The 16,917-nt window shown below is 40.2% G+C and overlaps 2 protein-coding genes across 3 annotated transcripts in view; one reads left to right on the top strand and one right to left on the bottom strand.

Annotated features, from left to right (window-relative positions):
* Positions 1-893, bottom strand: part of INTS7 (integrator complex subunit 7) — an 88,235-nt gene extending 87,342 nt beyond the window's left edge. Inside the window, exons 1-2 of one of the 2 annotated variants that reach the window (XM_007988508.3) lie at positions 820-886; positions 676-735 (exon numbers count right to left, since the gene is read on the bottom strand). In XM_007988508.3, the coding sequence (XP_007986699.1) occupies positions 676-691 (16 nt within the window). In that variant the 5' untranslated portion in view covers positions 692-735; positions 820-886. Of the gene's footprint in view, positions 1-675 lie in introns of both variants that reach the window. The other variant, XM_007988507.3, reaches the window with a different exon arrangement.
* A 167-nt stretch (positions 894-1,060) lies between these two features.
* DTL (denticleless E3 ubiquitin protein ligase homolog) overlaps positions 1,061-16,917 on the top strand; it is a 67,325-nt gene continuing 51,468 nt past the window's right edge. The window contains exons 1-5 of the mRNA XM_007988509.3: positions 1,061-1,274; positions 8,555-8,680; positions 10,217-10,315; positions 13,027-13,088; positions 13,173-13,293. Of these exons, the coding sequence (XP_007986700.1) occupies positions 1,223-1,274; positions 8,555-8,680; positions 10,217-10,315; positions 13,027-13,088; positions 13,173-13,293 (460 nt within the window). The 5' untranslated portion in view covers positions 1,061-1,222. The remainder of the gene's footprint in view (positions 1,275-8,554; positions 8,681-10,216; positions 10,316-13,026; positions 13,089-13,172; positions 13,294-16,917) is intronic.

Below are 16,917 nucleotides of genomic sequence, written 5' to 3'. Positions count from 1 at the left end.
TTAATACAACAATTTTGCCGGCTTAATGGTACTGTACCCACTTGGTAGACGACAAACCGAGGCTAGATGAAATAAATCATAAAATTAGCGGCACTGAAATTTAACTCTGTGCAACCCCAAAGCTCCTTCTACACCAAACTGCTCCCTGTAAGGAAGGAAACAGAACTCCTGGAACTTGTCCGCAGAGAATGAACAGGGCTTTTTGCATGGTCTCGGCCATGGTTAGCCTGCCTTGTAACCCGCAGGTAACAGAGCTACGGAAATCAAATGAATCGCTGTCAAGTCGGTGCAAGACAACTAACTATTCAGCACATTTCATGGTGACCTGGTCTCAACTGAACAGACTGAAAACCAATTTCACAATTTCTTTGTAGTGTTTCTTAGAAACCAGCCACTGTCACTGCTTAGAAAATAGGGGGCTGTTCCCTCAAGTGGTCAAAACGGGCCTCTCACTAGAGCTCGCCACTTGTTTAGCCGGTGTAAGGCCAAACAATCCTGCAAATTTCCCACAACCTCCCGAAGGGGTCAAAGCCCACGCCCCAGCACAAGCACGGGCACTCCCCGCCCAGCGAAGACACGCGCATGCGCCTACGCGTCCTCTGAAGCTACCACCACGTGGTGGCGCCACTTCCCCCCCACGCCCGTTTCACCCATTCAGCCCGCTCTTTCGAATACCTTTGTCCAACTCCATAAGGGCAGAGTTGGCATCCAGTTCCTGTTCGCCATAGCCGGCATCTGCCAGGAAAGACTTAGTTGAGTTTGATGCCATGACCCGAATAGTTACTCGACTAGCCTAGTCAGAAAGATTGCAAACTCTACCCCAGAACCGCCATCTTCTCCCGCCGCCTTCTTGTTGGTTTTTCCTCCGCGCGCTGTCAAGCCCTGTTACGCATGCGCCCTGGTCACCCCGCGGTTCGCAGTCGCCTCTGCTGCCCTCTGCGCAGGCGCTCAAGGAGCTCTTGGACTCCAGGTTCCCGCGGCTGGGAGAAAAGGAGGCGGGGATTCGAAGGGGGAAATGACTCTGAGGCGCCCGGACGTCGCTCGGAAGCCAATCAGAGAGCGTGACGTCAGTTTGGCGCGGAGTTTGGCGGCCGGGGCTTACAGTGGCGGGAGTTGGAGGCGATAACGATTTGTGTTGTGAGAGGCGCAAGCTGCGATTTTTGCTGAACTTGGAGGCATTTCTACGACTTTTCTCTCAGCTGAGCCTTTTCCTCCGGCCCTGATGCTCTTCAATTCGGTGCTTCGCCAGCCCCAGCTTGGCGTCCTGAGAAATGGTGAGTAACGGTCCCAACCGCTGCTCGGGGCTGGCGGGATTCATCTACCCCGAAACACACGCCACCTCCGACCAGGGCCGACTTCAATTCTGAACTCAGCTTTCTGAGTTCTCCCATGGCAAGGGTAAATTAGTGTTAGCTCGGACTACTGAAGAAAGCTGTGCTTTCATCTCCTCGGAACACTTGTAATCGTAATCGGGCTTTTAAAATCGTAACGTAGGCATGGACGTCGAAATAACTTCCTTCCAAGGCCTCTTACAGCTTACATGTCCATTGCGCGTTAACGGGAAAATGCATGCATTTGTGTGTATATGTTTCTATCAACAGTTATTTGAGATGGTTAAAATTCATACTCATTGATTTATTCATTCGTTTGTTGTAGAATCTTAGTGAGCCCAGCTATTTGCTATGGGTATATACCAGTGAATATGACCCACTGTTAAGGAACTCAGTCAAGCAGAGAAGACAGGATATCTGCTTCTAACAGGATCAAAATCTTTTTTTCCCCGTTTACTACATGGTTATAAACATTTAGAGTGAAAGATGCCTGTAACCACATCCGCCAGAGATGACCCCTGTTAATAGATTGAAGTATATTATTCCAGATGTTTTCGACACTAGAGGTAATATCTATTATTTTCAGAAATGGGATCAAAATGTCCTGTTTTTTCACTTTAATGGTATGAGTTGAACGTATTCCCATGTTAATATGTAGAAATCTAACTTTCTTACGCTAAAGCATTGGCAATAAGAGATTTGAGGCTAGGTTTGGGTGTCATCAACTTAAACTTTTTGGTAAGTTTCTGATAAGGAAGGTAACTAGGCAGACTAACCTTGGACAGAAATAAAATCTCACTCATGTGAACATCGACTATAGCCAGAGGTTCTTTTTCCTCTTGAAACCATGTGGAAAAGGAACCTGAGAAGGGAATTTTTATGTTCAGGGATGAGTCTAGGAAAATGATATTGAGAAAGAGACTGAGAAGTAGTCCCTCAGCTTCCTGCTAGCAATCTGAAACTTTATACCATTCTTATTTCTTTCCCTCATAGATAATCTTTGTAATTATACTCTAAATGCTCCTCTTTCTGTCTCTTCTGGGACTTTGTTTGACTAACTTCTCTGTCCTCTGTTTAAGAGTGACAGTACGCACAGTGCTGCCTGGGTTTTATTATACCTCCACACCTTACTATATGTGTGTCCTGGGGGAGCTGTTCAGACTGTTTTGTGACAGATTTTCTCCTAATTCTCCATGTGTTTACCTTTCCCTTCCCTCTTTCCTGTTCACAAGTACTCATTCGTTGTTACACAATAGACACTGAAATTCATTCACTATTATATGTTACCCACTGAAATCTATAGAATCATCTCCTTTCCTCTTCAGTGTTGGTGTTCCCTCCTTGGCCCCTTTTCTTCTTCTTCCTACTCCTTTGGATGATCACAGCCATAACCAGGGCTTCTTCCACTTCTCTGTACATACAACTTTCTATTTCTTATACGGTAAGTCCTCACTTAATGTCTAGATAGGCTCTTGGAAACTGCGACTTTAGGGAAAACAATGTATAACTAAACCAACTCTACCATAGGCTACTTGATATAAACAAGAATTAAGTTCCAGTGGCATATTTTGGTCATACAAACACCACTGAACTTCTAAATAAAGACCCAAAACACTTTTAATATTAAATGTTGAAATAATTGTGTGCTATACATACATTTGAGAAAGATTAATAAAAACAAGTGAGATAATTATTTACCCAAGTTTGGCGTATCAGTGAGTGACCTCGGTCATAGTAGTGGTGGGCTAAATCAAGAAATAAATGTTTGCAGACTGAAAATTGGAGCACCTCCTACCACCACCCAGTTCAAAAACAATCACAAATATGGCAGCTCACTGAGCCCTTTCATACCAAATCGTTTATTGTCATTCATTTGTATGATTATTGTAAAGTTTACCATTTTTATTATATAATTATTTGTATTCATTCATTTTCTGACACACTTATTCCAGCTCAGGACTGTGGGTGCCCGGAGCCTATCCTGGCAGCTCATGGTACAAGGTGGAAACCAGCTCTAGACCGGAAGCTATTTCATCACAGGAAGCACTCACACACACCCATTGTCTATTGGGACCATGCAGACATGCCAGTGAATCTAACATACCCATCTTTGGCATGTGGGAGGAAACGAGAGTACCTGGAGAAAACCTCTGTGAACATGGGGAGAACATGTACAAACTCCACCCAGCCAGTGGCCTCAAACAGAAATTGATTTTTTTTCTCATGAACAGTATGAGGAAATGACATTGTACAAAATGATGTTATTGGAAGACTTCATGTACCTGAGATTCATTTCTGTAAAAGCTGTGTGGGTTGATTATCGCGCAGACTGTCAATCCCACAAGCATCTCAAACTCAAATACCCAAAACTGAACTCGACTTCTCCCCCAAACCTGCTATATTACCAATTTTAGGGAGTGGCCTCATTATTTAAACCAGTTTTCCCAGCCAGAAACCTGAGTCAGTTAAAGACTTCCTCATCTTCCTCATAGTTACACATTCAAAACATTTTGTTAAAATCTCTGTGATTATGCATCTTTACTGTATCCTGGATGTGTTCTATTTTTACCATTCCATTTCCCTAGGTTGGGCCCTAATGCCTTCTTGTCTGGATTGTAAGAAGTCTCCCAAATGGTCTCCTAGTTTGTCTGTCTTCACTTTATTCTCCACATTGCTGCTAATGATCCTTCTAAAATGGAAATCTGATGACTCTTCTGTGTATTTTCAAATTGATATCTAAAAGTTTTTATCATAAATTTAAACAAATGCAAAGAATGTAATTTCTGACCACATTGGGAATATTGACATTTTAAAATAAAAATGCTATATCACTCTTTTCAGTGTATCTAATATAATGTAGATACTGTAGTGATTTGATAATTACATCATCCAATATTTAGAAACATACGAACAAACTCTTTAACTGCTAGAAATTCCATATAGCTGCTTTTTCCTCTTGAATTTATTTCCATTTCATTTCTCCCACAGTAATTTAATTTTATACTTGAAAAGCTCTTTTACTGATCACTCTTGTCATACCCCTCTGTGTCAAAAGATGTATTTAAATTGCTGTTTTCTGTCATAAGCCTCTCAGTGTTAAAACTTCTTTATGGATTGAATTTTCAATTCAATTATTAGTACTATATGATTGTTTAAAACAATATAGTTTTAGTATATTATTAACCAAAAGTAATTATTAACCAAAAGTAAAATTTTGTTGAAAGTACATCTTTTCAAGAGATGAATTTGGGTGTTTATGATTCCTTTATTGAAGGAATTATTTATCTGTTAGTTAAGGTTCCAAAAGTTTATTTGTTTTTATTTAAAAATATTTGATACCCAAAAGTTTTTATTCTTTGGATCAATGCAAGGTTTAAGATTGGGGCACGGGAATGCCTTTCTTTTATAAAGTGGAAGAAAGGAAGTAATGAAGGGAAAGGAAAAAAGTGATACCTCAACCTTCTCAGAGACATCAGGTTTTTCAGACAGGTGAGTTTTGGAAATGCATATATAGTATCCAATTGCTTATAAATGGAGATAACATTTTGAGAAATGCATCATTAGGTGATTTTATCATTGTACAAACATCACAGAGTATACTTAAAGCTAGATAGTGTAACCTACTACACACCTAAGCTGTGTATTTTTCCTAGGCTATAAATCTGTACAGCATATTACTGTGTTGAATACTGTAGGCAACTGTAACGCAGTGGTAAGTGTTTGTGTATCTAAACATAGAAAAGGTTCAGTAAAAATAGGATATAAAAGATAAAAAATGGTACACCTGTGGAGGGTGCTTACTATGAATGGGAACTTGCAGGACTCGGGGTTATTGTGAGTGAATCGATGAGTAAGTGGTCAGTCAGTGTGAAGACCTGGGACATTATACTACTGTAAACATTATAAACACTCTATACTTAGGCTGCATTCAATTGATTAAAAAATACTTTCTTGAATAACAAATTAACCTTAGTCTTAGCTTACTGTAACTTTTAAACTTACAAACATCTTAAATTTTTTAACTTCTTGACCCTTGTGGTAACAGCATAAAGCACAGACACATTGTATAATTGTGCAAAATATTTTATTTCTTCATATTCTATAAGTTTTTTTATTTTAAATTTTTTTCTTTTTTCTTCTTAACTTTTCGAACCTTTTGTTAAAAACTAAGACACAATAGGAATTTTTAGGCTTCATTATAATCTTATAAGACTACCATTGTGTATGCGGTTTGTCTTTGGCCAAAATGCCATTACATGACGTATGACTGTATATCGTAGTTGAGTACAATAGTACCTCCTTATCCTTGAAGGATATGTTCCAAGACCCAACCCTATGTATGCTGTGTTTTTTACTATACAGACACATACCTATGATTAAGTTTAATTAGGCACAGTAAGAGATTAACAATAACTAATAATAGGCCGGGCACGGTGGCTCAAGCCTGTAATCCCAGCACTTTGGGAGGCCGAGACGGGCGGATCACGAGGTCAGGAGATCGAGACCATCCTGGCTAATATGGTGAAACCCCGTCTCTACTAAAAAATACAAAAAACTAGCCGGGCGAGGTGGCGGGCGCCTGTAGTCCCAGCTACTCGGGAGGCTGAGGCAGGAGAATGGCGTAAACCCGGGAGGCGGAGCTTGCAGTGAGCTGAGATCCGGCCACTGCACTCCAGCCTGGGCGACAAAGCGAGACTCCGTCTCAAAAAAAAAAAAAAAAAAAACAATAACTAATAATAACAGAACAATTATAACGATATTCTATAATAAAAGTTATGTGAAGGTGGCCTCTCGGAATATATCATTGTACTATACTTGCTCTTCTCGTGATGATGTGAGATGATATAATACCTACAACATGATGAGATGAAGTGAGATGAATGACGTAGGCAGGCACTGTGATATAACATTAGGCTACTACTGACCTTCCAACTATGTAACAGACAAAGCAGCTAAGTGACTAAAGAGCAGGTAACGTATATGGCACGGATACTCTGGACACAGATGATTCATATCCCTGGACAGGTCAGGGTAGGACAGTGTGAAATTTTCTTGCTACTCAAAATGGCACACAATTTAAAACTTATAAATTGTTTATTTCCGGAATTTTCAATGTAATAGTTTCAGACTATCGTTGACTATGGGCAACTGAAACCACAAAAAGCGAAACCACAGATGAGGGGTGACTGCTGTATCTGGAAATTTAGTCTCTGAAAACTCTCATGTTCTTGTATACTACTTGGAATATATGCATGTAACTCTAGGGGCTTAAGTTGTACAATGAGGAAATAATAGCTTTTTCCAAATGTGTTGTGGAGGTAAGCATTACAGTTTCATGTTCATAACACAATAAGGATCCAAAAGTAGCTTAGGTGGTTCATCAGTGAAGTGTATATTGCAGGGATTGCATAAGTAGAGGAGTAGGCAAGGACCAATCACTCACCATTCATTGGTGTTTGGATGTTAATTGTAGGCAATGACGCAGAGTTAAAGTCATTGTTTAATTGTAAAAAAATCGCAGGTTTTTTGGAGTGTATCTTCTTCTTTCAACCAAGTTGTTCAAAAGTCCCTTTTGAGTTTGCATTTTGCAGTTGATTTTTTTTAAAATTCCAAAACATGTATATTTACATAACCTTTGAACAGAGGCTTTTGTTTTTACACACTTATTCTGTAGGTTAATACTTGTGAACTCAACGTAACTATTGCATTCTTTTTTTTTTTTTTTTTTTTTTTTTTTTTTTTTTTTTTTTTTTGGAGACGGAGTGTTGCTCTGTCGCCCAGGCTGGAGTGCAGTGGCGCAGTCTCGACTCACTGCAAGCTCTGCCTCCTGGGTTCACGCCATTCTCCTGCCTCAGCCTCCTGAGTAACTGGGACTACAGGCGCCTGCCACCATGCCTGGCTAATTTTTTTGTTTTTGTTTTTGTTTTTATTTTTAGTAGAGACGGGGTTTCTTGGATTAGCCAGGATGGTCTTGATCTCCTGACCTCGTGATCCTCCCACCTCAGCCTCCCGAAGTGCTGGGATTACAGGCATGAGCCAACGCGCCCAGCCTATTGCATTATTTTAGTGGTCTTTATCGGCTCCTTTACAATGATATCTGATGTTGAAATTATGACATGATGGCCCCAGAACTAATTATTAAATTTGGATTAAATTTTTTGGTGCCCTTCTATTGATTCCTTCAGGTTATGTCTATGAACATCCAAATGTAGATTTGTCTGAGGTTATGTCAAGCTAGGATGTATTCTCCACATAGTACTTTTGATGAAAAGTGAGAATTCAGAGTACCCTAAAATGTGAGTTTGTTATGCTTTCAATAGATTGTAAACTCAGTGTTTCCTCCAATGCTTATCGAACATTTGGTTTTCAGTAATTACTTGTTGAATGTTTCTTTTATATGTTTAAAATGTCTTGACCACAAATCAGTATGATAAAAACAAATCTCTGAAGATGTCTTACTATGTAGGACCATAGTGCACGTTAGATCTCTGACCCAAGCAGAATAAACTTTTCTTCCACCCTGAGTTTCCTGTTCTCTGTTCTAAATTCAGTGAAAATTTACCCATCTTTCAAGACCCCCTGTAAAGACTGCCTGACCCACTGCCACTAGCCAGGGCTAACTAAATGTTTTCTAGGGGTAGGTACGTAACGCTTCACTTTACAATTTCTCTAATATCATTTAAGATACTATAAGTGTTGCTATTAACATTTTAGATTCCTACAATTTCAGCACTAAAGGAAAAAGAATGTAAATTTGGTGAATATGTTACTGGGTATAGTAGTTGCATTGATATATATTATTTTCTTTGGCTCTTTGACCACTGGATTTTGTATGATGTTCCAGCATAAGAATTTAATAGAAAGGGATAACAGTTTTAATGGAATGCTTTTGTGGTTGTCTCTTTGGTAGGAGAAGGGGGAAGATCTTTCTTAATATGCAAAGGCCTCTTATTTCTTCTAATCTCAATGTGCTAGTGAGAGTCTTCATTTTAGATAGTAAGCCCAAAGCTATACCTCCCCAGAAGTTGGAAGTGCTGTTTCATTTTTTCCTTAGGACTCTTTTAAGGAAATACCAGAAACGGTGTCTTCCATAGATATTAATAGTAAGTGGATCTATGTTAATATCTAAAGTTTCTTAAGAACAAATATTTACCTCTGGATTTGTTAAAAATGCTGAAATGTGATGCTCTATTGGAATTCTATAAGGAATTGTCTTGTTTTAGGATGGTCTTCACAATACCCTCTACAATCCCTTCTGACTGGTTATCAATGCAGTGGTAATGATGAACACACTTCTTATGGAGAAACAGGAGTCCCAGTTCCTCCTTTTGGATGTACCTTCTCTTCTGGTAAGAGAATTACTCTCTAGGCAAGGCTTGGACAGAAATGATCTATTTCACATTTACAGGGCAAATATACTTCAAAAAGTAAACTAGGTAGATGTTAGAGTTTTTGTAAAAACTGTTGTCTTTTGATTTATAAAATAGACTTTTCTTAATCTCTATGCATCATTAGCATAACTATATTTCTTCTAAAGCATAGGATTATTATAGCACCATTTAAAAAAAACCAATATAAGGAGATGGTTGCAAAGGTTCAGCTACAATGGAAACTGTTTTACCCAGTAGATACATACCCTTTGATCTGGTGGAATGTATCTTTCTGTGACTCACTGGGGAATATATGAACAGAAATAGAAGTACTTTGGCCAAGCTCAGTAGCTCACACCTGAAATCCCAGCACTTTAGGAGCCCAAGGCGAGTCTGGGTGCAGTGGCTCACACTTGTAATCCCAGAACTTTGGGAGGCCAAGGCAGGTAGATCACTTGAGGTCAGGAGTTCGAGGCCAGCCTGGCCAACATGGTAAAACCCCATGTCTACTAAAATTGCAAAAAATTAGCTGGGCGTAGTGGCGCATGCCTGTAATCTCAGCTACCTGGGAGGCTGAGACAAGAGAATCACTTGAACCTGAGAGGCAGAGGTTGCTGTGAGCCAAGATTGTGCCATTGCACTCCAGCCTGGGTGACAGAATGAGACTTCATCTCCAAAAAAAGAAAAAAGAAATGGAAGTACTTGTCTCCACCCATAATAGTTGTGAAAGGAGAGAAAAAGTTGTGAAAAGAAAATTTAAAACTAATAGACTCCTTACAGAAATTAGCCAAGCGTGGTGGTGCACGCCTGTAGTCCCGGCTACTGGGGAGGCTGAGGCAAGAGAATTGCTTGAACCTGGGAGTCGGAGGTTGCAGTGAGCCAAGATCACGCCACTGCATTCCAGCCTAGGTGACAGAGGGAGACTGCATCTCAAAAACAAATAAAAACTAATAGACTATTACGTAGTCATGATTGTGGTAAAAATACGTAAATAAAAATATGATTAAAAAAAAAAATAGACTCAGCCTGCTGGCGGCCTACATCATCATATGCCTTTGTTTGCCATTGGCCAGTACCACTCCTGTTTTGTTTAAGTACAACCCTCGATTTAGCCCTCTAAATAAGAGATTATGTGAAGAAAATTTTGGTGGTTTTGAGTAAGCTTAAAAAGTTTTGTGGCTGGGCGCAGTGGCTTATGCCTGTAATCCCAGCACTTTGGCAGGCTGAGGCAGGTGGATCACTTGAGGTTAGGTATTCAAAACCAGCCTGACTAACATGGTGAAACCCCATCTCTGGTAAAAATACAAAATTAGCTGGGTGTGGTGGTGCATGCCTGTAATCCCAGCTACTTGGGAGGCTGAGGCAGGAGAATCACTTGCACCCAGGAGGTGGAGGTTGCAGTGAGCCAAATCGTGCCATTGCAGTCCAGCCTGGGCGACAGAGCCAGACTCCGTCTTAAAAAAAAAAAAATTTTGTGTTACTCTTCATATATTTTTTTCTTTATTTCTGCTTTAGCTCCCAATATGGAACATGTACTAGCAGTTGCCAATGAAGAAGGCTTTGTTCGATTGTATAACACTGAATCACAAACTTTCAGAAAGAAGTGCTTCAAAGGTAAGTCTAGGTCTACAATTTTTGTTTTAACATTTAAAAAACTTTACAGATCCTCAAGTGTATTATTATTTGAACACATTCTGTTTTAGTCTGTCTTGTGTTGCTACAAAGGAATAACTGAGACTGGGTAGTTTATAAAGAAAAAAGGTTTATTTGGTGCATGATTCTGCTGGCTAGAAGATTAGACATCTGGTGAAGGCCTCAGTCTGCCCCAACTCATGGCAGAAAGCAAAGAGGAGCCCATGAATACAGAGGTTACATGGCAAGAGAAAGGGGTAGTACCAAGCTCTTTTTTTAACAATCAGCTCTCCAGGGAACTAATAGAGTGAGAAGTCACTCATCTGTTCACCTCTTAGGGAGGGCATTAATCTGTTCATGAGAGATACACCCCCATGACCCAAATGCCTTCCATTAAGTCCCACCTCCAACTTTCAGGATTAAATTGTAACATGAGATTTGGGAAGGGACAAACATCTGAAGTATATGTAACACATTCCCGATTATATTAACTTCTGATTAAGTCTTTTTAGGGACCAGGTTAGATGTGAATGGTGGACTACCTATCTGTCAATAACTGTTAACTATGACAATGCCTTTACTCAAAGTTAAGAAAAATACATTTTAGGATTAAAAACAATTCCTTCAAAAAGTTGAATCTTTAACACTTAATGTGGTTAGAGAAGTGTTGCTTTAAAATATTTATATTGATCAAACATTTTTCAGGTATAAAGCAAAGTTCTTCTAACCTTAAGAAGCTGATAATTTGGAACCTATAAGTCAAGTGTTGAAATAAATAAAACAAAGGCTATAAATGAGGCCGGGCGCGGTGGCTCAAGCCTGTAATCCCAGCACTTTGGGAGGCCGAGACGGGCGGATCACGAGGTCAGGAGATCGAGACCATCCTGGCTAACACGGTGAAACCCCGTCTCTACTAAAAAAATACAAAAAACTAGCCGGGCGTGGTGGCGGCGCCTGTAGTCCCAGCTACTCGGGAGGCTGAGGCAGGAGAATGGTGTAAACCCGGGAGGCGGAGCTTGCAGTGAGCTGAGATCCGGCCACTGCACTCCAGCCTGGGCGACAGAGCCAGACTCCGTCTCAAAAAAAAAAAAAAAAAAAAAAAGAATGCAAAATGTTGAATGTCAAACTAAAGTATTTTACATTCCATTCAGAGAGCATCATGAAGTTCTTTTTATTTTTGTTTTTTGTTTGTTTGTTTGTTTGTTTTTGGTAGAGATGGGGTTTTACCATGTTAGCCAGGCCGGTTAACTCCTGGCCTCAAGTGATCTGCCTGCCTCGGCCTCCCAAAGTGCTGGGATTACAGGTGTGAGCCACTGTGCCCAGCCAGTATCATGAAGATTTTTGAACTGGAATATGTTTCAGAAAGATTCCATTTTAGAGAATATATTACTAGTGAACTCATGGAAAGGAATTTGACATCAGATGTTAGTTCTCATGTGGTAATTAAGGGAATGTGTAATTTCTGTGAGTCCACAATTATCTTTGCTCATGCCAAAGGGTGCTGACTACTGATTTTTTGTGTATGCATCTTCGTTTTTATTATTTTAAGTTCCAGGGTGCATGTGCAGGACATGCAGGTTTGTTACGTAGGTAAACGTGTGCCATGGTGGTTTGCTACACATATCAACCCATCACCTAGGTATTAAGCCCAGCATGCATTAGCTTTTTTTTTTGAGACAGTCTTGCTCTGTCACCCAGGCTGGAGTGCAGTGGTGCCGTCTCGGCTCACTGCAAGCTCCGCCTCCTGGGTTCATGCCATTCTCCTGCCTCAGCCTCCCGAGTAGCTGGGACTACAGGTGCCTGCCACCACGCCCGGCTAATTTTTTGTATTTTTATTAGAGACGGGGTTTCACCGAGCTAGCCAGGATGGTCTCGATCTCATGACCTCGTGATCCGCCCGCCGCGGACTCCCAAAGTGCTGGGATTACAGTCGTGAGCCACCGCACCCGGCTGCATTAGCTATTTTTCCTGATGTTCTCCCTCTCCGTGCTCCCCCTCAACAATCCCCAGTGTGTGTTGTTCCCCTCCCTGTGTCCATGTGTGCTCGTTGTTCAGCTCCCACTTATGAGTGAGAACATACAGTGTTTCATTTTCTGTTCATGCATTAGTTTGCTGAGGATAATGACTTCCAGCTCCATCCACGTCCCTGCAAAAGACATATCATTCCTTTTTATGGCTGCATTGCATTCCATGGTGTATATGTACCAAATTTTCTTTATCTAGTCTATCATTGATGGGCATTTGGGTTGATTCCATGTCTTTGCTATTGTGAATAGTGCTGCAGTGAACATATGCATGCATGTATCTTTGTAATAAAATGATTTATATTCTTTTGGGTATATACCCAGTAATGGGTTTGCTGGGTCAAATGGTGTTTCTGGTTCTAGGTCTTTTGAGGAAGCGCCACACTGTTTTCCACAATGGTTGAATTAATTTATATTCTCACCAACAGTGTAAAACTATTCTTGTCTCTCCGCAGCCTTGCCAGCATCTGTTGTTTCTTGACTTTTTAAATAATTGCCATTCTGACTAGCGTGAGATGATATCTCACTGTGGTTTTGATTTGTATTTCTCTTAATGATCGACTACTGATCATTTTACTACTACAGCTTTCCGGGCATTTAAACTTCTATTAATATGGCTACCACAGAATACAATTTAGACATTTCACATTTACCATTTTCTTTGTTTAGAATGGATGGCTCACTGGAATGCTGTCTTTGACCTGGCCTGGGTTCCTGGTGAACTTAAACTTGTAAGTGACTTTATTTCATTAGGATCTGGGTAAATACTGATAAGGGATTGCTTTGTTAAATTGTGCTTACCTTATTTTTGAAAGGTTACAGCAGCAGGTGATCAAACAGCCAAATTTTGGGATGTGAAAGCTGGTGAGCTGATTGGAACGTGCAAAGGTCATCAATGCAGCCTCAAGTCAGTTGCCTTTTCTAAGTTTGAAAAAGGTAGGTTTGTGCTTATCCTCTTTCATCTCCTTAACCTTCTTTACAGTGGGGAGATAAGAACCTATAATTGTTTCTACCCTTTCCCCTATCAAAGTTACTACTTTACCTACCTAGATGATTAAGATTCTTTTTTTGGAGACAGTTTCATTCTGTTGCCCAGGCTGAAGCGCAGTGGCACCATCTTGGCTCACTGCTACCTCTGCTGCCTCCCAGGTTCAAGTGATTCTCCTGCATCAGCCTCTGGAGTAACTGGGACTACAGGCGCGCAGCACCATGCCCAGCTAATTTTTTTGTATTTTTAGTAGAGATGGGGTTTCACCATGTTGGCCAGGCTGATCTAGAACTCCTGAGCTCGGGCAATCCACCTGCCTCAGCTTCCCAGAGTGCTAGGATTACAGGTGTGAGCCACTGCACTCAGCCAGGTGATTAAGATTCTAATATGACTGAAAACCTTAATAAAATTAAGTTGGTTTTAGGCCCACTCTTCTGGACATTATCTCTAGCTTGTCTCTGAAAGTCAAGAGTCTTTGGTAAATTTTTATATAGTCATGCACATAAGGTGAAGATTTATAAACAGCTATGATACCATTGTTTAACTTTGATTGTTCATTGAAGGTAAAACCTTGTACTGGGCACTCATTAACTCTGTAAAACAGAGTTACTTTAACTCTACTTGTAAAATCTAAATGAGCTATAAGGCTGATAAACTGAACATGATTTTCTACCTAAAAATTTATCATGTATTTGGTTTAAATGGGCCGTTTTTTGTTTTGTGTGTGTTTGTTTGTTTTTTGAGATGGAGTCTCGCTCTTTCACCCAGGCTGGAGTGCAGAGGCTCGATCATGGCTCACTGCAGCCTCCACACCTTGGGTTCAAGCCAGCCTCCAGCCCCCGGGTTCAAGCAGTCATCTGCCTCAGCCTCCCAAGTACCTGGGATTACAGGAGCCCGCCACCACAGCCAGCTAATTTTTGTTTTTTAGTAGAGCCGGGGTTTCACCATCTTGGCGAGGCTGGTCTTAAACTCCTGACCTCATGATCCACCTGCCTCAGCCTCCTGAAGTGCTGGGATTACAGTCGTGAGTCACCGCACCCGGCCAGATGGTCCAATTTTCTATTGTGTTTTCAACTATTACTTAAAATTTGATTTTCCTATGTTTATTTTATTGTTATAACGGACAAGGAAGATTTAAGAGTGATATAACACAGCGCAGTACTGTGGCAGCTAGCGAAAAATGTATCAGTGGTGTCTGAATAAGCTCTTCATTTCTGTTTTTTGTTTTGTTTTGTTTTCTCCTTCCATTTGTTTCTCAGTAAATAAATTTTTTTTAGTGGACCAACAAACATGCATCTCAAAGGAGTCTCTGAAGTAATCTGACTTTAATCTCTGAATAATAGTGACAGACATTACAATCTCCTTTATCACTTAAAAAAAATACTCTGTTTTAAAAATCAGATGTTTCCATGTATTCACCTGAGCCATTTAGGAGGTTAAGCTGGTTTGGACTGGTTGTTTGTTTTTTGAGACAAAGTCTCCCTCTGTTGCCCAGGCTGGAATGCAGTGGCATGATCTCTGCTCACTGCAACCTCCTCCTCACAGGTTCAAGCAATTCTCATGCCTCAGCCTCCCGAGTAACTGGGATTACAGGCGTGCACCACCACACCCAGCTAATTTTTGTATTTTTAGTAGAGACAGGGTTTTGTCATGTCAACCAGGTTGGTCTCGAACTCCTAACCTCAAGTGATCTGCCCGTCTTGGCTTCCCAAAGTGCTGAGATTACAGGCATGAGCCACCATGCCCAGCCTGGCTTGGACTTTTAAGAAAGTCAGTTTTAATCTACTGTGGTTGCAGTTGAAACTGGAACCTTTAAGGAGAACTATGGCATGATTTTTCTTATTTCTGCATAACTTTATTAACATATTTAAGTAGTTAGGTATGCTTGTGTTCTAGTTTTCTACACTCATGTGTCAGAGTTCACTCTGAGTTTGTAAAAATAATGTTAAAATAATGAAAATTTATCTAACTACAGAATAATGGAAAACATCATATTTTTTGGTCTTTTTGCTTAATTTTTACAACTCTGCATGTGAACCAGCTTATGACAATGAGCTGTAGAAGAAAAGGCACTGAGTTAGAGATTGGGGCAGGTGGCTTTTTTCATGGCTTTCAGTAGTCCATAGGTGCTCTCGTGTAAATTAATCTGATCAGATACTACTCCCAAGCCCTGTGGTTTGTTTTGGTAAAACAGAACAGATAATAGCTCTATTCACTCCCTCAGCCATAAGCCCTCTTACAGGACAAACCTTTGCAACTAAACATGGAAGCCCTTTGTTTTATTCTGGACTCTTGGGCAAAGTGATTTTTACCTCCTCAGGCCTTCATTTTCTAATTTTGTGAGATAAATACCTATTCTATTTAGGTCACAAAAATATTGTAGACATAAAAGTGAGGTGAAATATGAATGCTTTTTTTTTTTTTAATCTGAGCTCATTATGGTGGCTCATTCCTATAATCCCAGCAACTTGGGAGGCTGAGAAGGATGGCTTGAGGCAGGAGTTCAAGACCAACCTGGATAACATAGTGAGACCGTATATCTAAGAAAATAAAAAATTAGCTTGGTACAGTGGTATGCACCTGTAGTCCGAGCTACTTGGGAGGCTGAGGTGGGAGGATCGCTTGAGTCCAGGAGTTTGTGGCTGTAGTGAGCTATGATTGTGCCATTGTACTCTAGCCTGGGCAATAGAGTGAGACCCAGTCTCAAAATAAATTAAATCAATTGATCTGTCTATAATCAATCAGGGGACCATATAAATACTTAGTGTTTTGTGGAGGTTTTTGTAGGTAGCATGGTAGAAAAGATCATTGGTCCAGTTCTTCCCACCCTACCTGGGTAGGATACAAATAATCCTAACTGGACATAGTCATACTAATGGAATTTGCCTTCCCTAAGTATCTACCAACTAAAAGCAAAGAAAATGGACTCAGATAAGTGCTTTATGTGGCAAAAGGGCAAGTATTAGAACTTTAGTGGAAAATTAAAATTGATTATAAATTTATTTCTATTTCCTCTCCTACAAACTTACCTATATTTGAACCTTCTTTCTCATCATTCTCAAGTTTTAATTAAATGAGAATCTCTTGGAAGTGGGCCAGGCATTTATTTTTTTAAAGTTCCTCAAGGGATTCCAATGTGTAGCTAAAATTGAGAAACATTCTTGATTCTTCCCAAGACCTTCCCCCATTGCACGTATCCCCACTACCCTGTATCTTCAAGTTCTCCCTCTCTATTGGCTGATTCGCCTTAGGAAAGACTCAAGAATGCCTGTGACCTATTTTCCCAAATATCTTAACCCTGTGTTCTCTTTTAGTTACTGTTACATATTTTCCATCTCCTTTAATTTGGTTTAATCTATTTTCCACATCTAGCCCTCTTCCTGAAATCACTCTTGCTAAGGTTATTATCTAATTATCAGAAAGCGTGAAACTTTCCAGGTCTTTTCTTCTGCTTGTATAATATGCTACACTTAGTGTTTATAATATATTACACTTTTAGTGTTTATAAAATTTCAGTAAAAGTATTTGCTTAGAATCTGCGACATCCCACTCCCTCTGGTACTCCTTCTGCT

This window comes from Chlorocebus sabaeus, chromosome 25, assembly GCF_047675955.1.
Source record: "Chlorocebus sabaeus isolate Y175 chromosome 25, mChlSab1.0.hap1, whole genome shotgun sequence".
In the NCBI taxonomy this organism is placed as follows: domain Eukaryota; kingdom Metazoa; phylum Chordata; class Mammalia; order Primates; family Cercopithecidae; genus Chlorocebus; species Chlorocebus sabaeus.
The sequence above is the reverse complement of the archived record's forward strand: the minus strand, read 5'-3'. Positions and strand labels throughout refer to the sequence as shown.